This window comes from Belonocnema kinseyi, chromosome 3 (genome assembly GCF_010883055.1).
Source record: "Belonocnema kinseyi isolate 2016_QV_RU_SX_M_011 chromosome 3, B_treatae_v1, whole genome shotgun sequence".
Lineage (NCBI taxonomy): Eukaryota > Metazoa > Arthropoda > Insecta > Hymenoptera > Cynipidae > Belonocnema > Belonocnema kinseyi.
In genome coordinates, this window is record NC_046659.1 from 81,831,784 (window position 1) to 81,837,398 (window position 5,615).

The 5,615-nt window shown below is 28.7% G+C and overlaps 1 protein-coding gene across 1 annotated transcript in view; it reads right to left on the minus strand.

Moving 5' to 3' along the window:
• Window positions 1–1,208: 1,208 nt before the first annotated feature.
• Window positions 1,209–5,615, minus strand: part of LOC117169903 (probable H/ACA ribonucleoprotein complex subunit 1) — a 4,999-nt gene continuing 592 nt past the window's right edge. Inside the window, exon 2 of the mRNA XM_033356412.1 lies at window positions 1,209–2,003. Within this exon, the coding sequence (XP_033212303.1) occupies window positions 1,410–2,003 (594 nt within the window). The 3' untranslated portion in view covers window positions 1,209–1,409. The remainder of the gene's footprint in view (window positions 2,004–5,615) is intronic.

Consider the following 5,615-nt stretch of genomic DNA (forward strand, 5'->3'; position numbering starts at 1 on the left):
TTTTTACAGGCTATATAGAGCTATGAATTGAAAATATTTCAATTACATTTTTTCTCACAAAAGATCTTTTCCAAACGGCAGTCGGAAGTTTTATGATTCGATTGCCAGCGAAGAGAAAAGAGAAAATTAAAAAAAATGTATTCAAACATTTTTTTAATTCATTGTTCCGTCTATTCTGTAAAGGCGTTAATCTATTCTATTATTCTCTGATGATAATACAGATTCCTTGAAAAATTGGACATGTAACATCTGTCATAATAATGCGTGTATTTCTGATAAAGGATTCTTCTCTCGGATTCTCTAGTAGCTCGATAGGAAAGCACCCGACCGGAAATCGGAAGTTATGTAGTTTGATTTCCAGCTGAGAGAAAGGAGCTCTATTATAAAAAAAATGTGATTTAAAATTTTTTAATTTATAGCTTTATCTACTCAGTGAAGACGTTAGGAAATTATGTTATTCTCTGATAAAAATACAGATTCCTTGAATAATTTGAAAGGGATATTCAACTGAATAAAAGTCATTGTAATCTACTTGAATCATTATATGAAAAAGAAGCTGCAGAACTTTTTCCATCGCTTCTTTATGTTTACTCGTAAAGAGGAAAATTGCTACTACGAGATTGCGTGCGCTGCCTTTGGTGTGGTATAACTTTGATCCCGATGTTTATCTAGGATGGTCGCCATACTCTAAAAGGGTGGATAGATAGCTCAAGCGGAAAGAAACTCAAATAGAAATAGAGAAAAGAGTGTGATGAAAGAGTTATAAAAATGTAATTAATAAAGTATTGAAATCGAATGGCAAGAAGATAAAAGAAAGAGAGAAGATAAAGTGTGCATTTGAATGAAAAATTAGTTACATTGCACATTTTTAAATAAATTTGCAATTACGTTTATATGTCATAGTTTTGTATCAAGTGTAGAGGGTAATAACTGGAAATTTAATGTGCATTCTCACGGCAGATGCTCATAGTTAAAGTAACACCATTAGATTGAGATGTTGCGACACTCTCGTCTCTTTTGACCTCTGAACCTTACCAAACACGTTTCCTTTGAAGTTTGTTATGCTCTCTGATTACATCTTCAGCTTGAGCTGTAGAGAATTTTCCATAAGAAGAGTCAAATTATTCCAAAAACAGTTAACATTTCTTGGCTTAAGGTAGCAGTCACTCATGTTTTGCCAACAATTAGGACAACCAATAACAACCATGTAGACAAGGATTCTGACTTTATTTAATTCTTGTCAAAAAAATTAATAATTTACTTACAGCATTGTACTAAAACAGTCTGACGATTGACGCACAGCTTACGTAAAGCTTATTCTTTACATTCACCAGTGATATGGTACAAATGTATTTATTTACAGACAGATAAAGTTGATGAGTGATTAATTTCGCTGATTTTTTCTCTCGTCAGTGGTGAAGACCAGAAAGTTCAAATCCTCCTCCATAACCTCCCAAACCAGCCCAAGAGCTGCCATGACCAGCATGACCTTTTACGAAAACAGGTACAGGAATTTCCCTCTCAACTGGGACAGCAACTTTGTAGGGCACTTTGACAGGAACACTGTATGGTACTCCAACATTCTTTTCTACAGCGACGTAAACTTTTTTTTCTACGGGCACTGGATATGGTGCTGGTACATGGTAAGGGATCGGGTTATCAACGGGAACCTTGACAGGCACTTCAACGGGCACAGGCACGCGTCTTTCGACAACATAAGGCGCTGGAACTGGAACTGCAACTTCTCGGTGGATCGTGATGCCAGAAATTCGTCCTCTATCACCTCCTGCACCTCCTGCAACTGCAGCAAGACCTCCTCCAAGACCTCCTCCAAGACTTAAACCTTCGAGATCACCACCAAGACCTCCTAGACCACCATGACCACCCAAATCTCCCAGACCATGTTCCAAACCTCTTTTTGGTTTCGAGTCATTAATTTCAACCTTCTTCTCAGTCTGTCCGGCTATGACTGCTGTAGCCAGCAGCGCCAGCAAAATGATTCTCTGCAAAAGAATATATATTTTTGTAAATTTATGTTGCAGATATACGTAAGGAAAAAACAGTTTACGTTATCAGTAGGTGAATTGAAAATTATAGTATATTATGCCATGTCATGAAATTGTAGTTTGGGTTTCTGATTTTATCTAGAGGCGTGAAGAAAATAGTTCTCGCGATGTCATCAGTTAAAACTCCCTAAGAAGAAATAAGTGTGATTTGTGGCATTGCGCAAACTAATTGTGATTAGACATTTTTTATTAAATGCTAAAAATGTATATTTTCGATAAAGTACCATAAATTATAATAAAGTACAATAATGTGGACATTTTAATTTGATGTGAAAATTGCAATTATTCTAAAAGAGGGTAAAAGTTTAAATCGTCCAACACTCGAAACCAATCTAAATTTTGTTTCGATCGGATAATACCTGCTATTCTGTTCTTGGAATTGAAAATTCAAATCTTGACAAATTAAACCAATTTTTTCCTGTGCCACCAAAAATTGTATTGAATTGTTTTTTGGTGATTTTTCGTATAGTGAATAATAATATAAAATTTCACATTTTAAAAATCAAATTGGTACTTAAATTATAAGAATTTCTTTAAATGTTTAAAAAAATTGTTTCTTGGGCTTTTTAATTAAATTTCTTTTTTAAAAATTAAAATATGTTGTTCTTGAAATATATTTTCTTTGAAAAGAGGGGAACCAATTTCAAGAAAAATGTTTGCACTTTGACAAAAAGTTTTAACTAATTTTTTTTATTTTATAATTTTATGGTATTATTGAATATCATTCAACTATATTGTTATAATAAAACTTTAACCCACTATTAGAACATGCTATTCAAAAAAATTCTTTCAGCTTTAATAAAAAAGAACAAAATGAATAGTTCCAGTATCTTTAAATTGCGCTCAATCGGGACTAACCGTGGCAAAATTTAATTTTGTATAACAATTTTTGTAATTATATGCAAGACTTTGTAAAAGTGTTTGCATTCTAGAAAATGCTAGTACGAATAATGTTTTTGTAATTTTCTTTTCTTTTAAATTGTTGAAAGTGTTGGAAAATTACATAAAGTAATTCTACTAGAAACTGCTAGTTTTGCTAAAATTTCACACTTTTAACTAAATTAAAAATAACTTTTGTTCACGCTGTTTTACTTTATTGCATTTTATTGTAACCTCTCCGCCAGGTTAAATATAGTTACTTGTCTTTTCCCTTCAATTTAAAACAAATGTTATAATTTACATTCAATGTAATATTAACAATAGCTCATTTCATTTCTTTAAAAATTCTTTAAAATTCTGTTTGTTACATTTACGTTAAATATTAATATGTAAATTATTTGTTTTTCCAAATGAAAACATGAGTATAACTGTACACATAATTACTAAATAAAATAATTTTTCTCAAATGTAACAGAATTGTAAAGAATCTCTCAAGGAATAAGATAATCTATTTTTACTCAAAACTGAATAAAAATTAGGAAACTGCCCCAAAATATAAGGAAAACCCCAAATATACCAAACATTTACATATAAATCTCAACTATTTTTTTCATAAAATTAATTTTTATTAAATTTAATTTTCAAACTAAAGATGATCGAATTTAACGAAAAATACTTTGCTTTCAATATTTATCAGAAATAATCATCATTGTTTGTAAAATATTTGAATATCCGAAACATTTTCCCGTAAATTGCTCTAATTGTTGTACAAATTGTGGGAAAGCTCTCTTGGGAAATCACAATCAGAATGCTCTTTCCATCTCTCTTATTTTTTAATTAATTTTCTATATTTTCTTTTATTTATTTATATATTTTAATTTTCCTTTCTGCTCTTTATTGACCATTGGAAAATAATTTAATAAAAGTAAAATATACTTGAATTTATAAGCGTCCAAGGATATTAGGTTCAAACTTTAACAAACGTGCATTAATAAACATAATTATGAAAATTATATTGGAATAACTTGAACCTTTAAAAACGAAAGAACGCTTCTTTTTCAATTATGAGAAGATGAAAGAAACTCTATTGTATGATTTTTCAGATGATTTAATCTTCTAAATATATAATATGTCTCAAGAAGAGATTGATACCAGAATTATCGACCTAAAATATCTAGAAAAAGCAAGAATTGAAAATAATGACTTTTACTAGATACTTTCAAATAACAAAGCACTCGTACATAAAAAATTATAGATCAACATAATAAAAAATGATCACATATTTCTAAAATTACTTTATTGAAACGCTTTGAACGATAACAATTTAATATTCTCAATAACTGCAGTGCGTGAAATAAAAAACTGAGAATTTTCGAAACAATATTACTTCGATAAGTCGTAAATTGAACAATCACGTCCTAAGAAGTCATTTATTCTGAACAAGTCACAATTTACGTTCTCGCTTATTAGATTAATATTCTCTTAAAAGAATAATTATACAAATGATTTAAAAATTAAAACTAAAAAAACAATCGAAACTTATTCTATATCACTATTGAAAAAGCAATTTATAAAAATACAAGTTTTAATTAAGAAAACTAATAATTTTCAAAGGCATATAAAATTATTTTATAACTAATCTATGGACACAAAATTCGAATGCATATAAAATTAATAAAGACAGAAAAAAATAGGATTAAGTATAGCATTTTTCCCTCTGATTCCAAACGTATAGAGCTTCTCTGTTAATAATTTTCTTTACTACGATAATATTATTTCATTGTTAATATTTCATGAACAAACGAACTTTAATTTTCTTTTAAAAGCGAAAGTACAGAATGATACAAAATTAACAATAACTAAATCATCGGATCTTATTCTATATTACAATAATAAAATCAATTATTAAAAGCACGATTTTTTTTATTCAAATAATTAGAACATTATTTTATAAGTAATTTCTAGGACACAAAAGGCAATGCATATACACTTGAGAAAAATTGAAGAAAAACATATACGAACAATTACTGAATTACCCTATGACATTTAGAATATCTACACCTTCTTTATAATGATTTTATTTCTTATATTTATATTATTTTATTTATACTAGAAAAAATATAGCAGTTTTTCAGCTTGTATATTTACACATTTACTTGTTTTCATATTAAACAATAGAAAGAACATAATTATAGCCGCCTTTATTGATATATTACCAGAAGTTAAAAAAAAAAACTTTTCATATCCTGTCTTGTTATTGCAAAAAATGCAAATTCTTAAAACAAAATAAGCGATAGTTCCTTTGAGAAAATAAAGTTAAAATATTTTCATAATGAATAAAAAGAAGTCAAATATTATTATTTGTTTAGATACTGTAACACTTTTCAAAATTTAACTTTTCTTGAAAACGAAATATTTTAACCCAAAACGATTCTGTGATTTCAGCATGGATAGCCTGCCCGATTGGAAACGAATTTGGTCCCTTATTAACTTATAAACACACGCATTGCAATTTTCTCTTAAAGGCATACGTCCAGATTATTATAAAATTATCAACAACAAAACAATCAAATTTCATTCTATATCACTATAATAAATTCAATAATAAAATCACGGTTTAAAAAAAAGATTAACGATTTTTAAAGGCATGTAGATTTATTTTATATAACA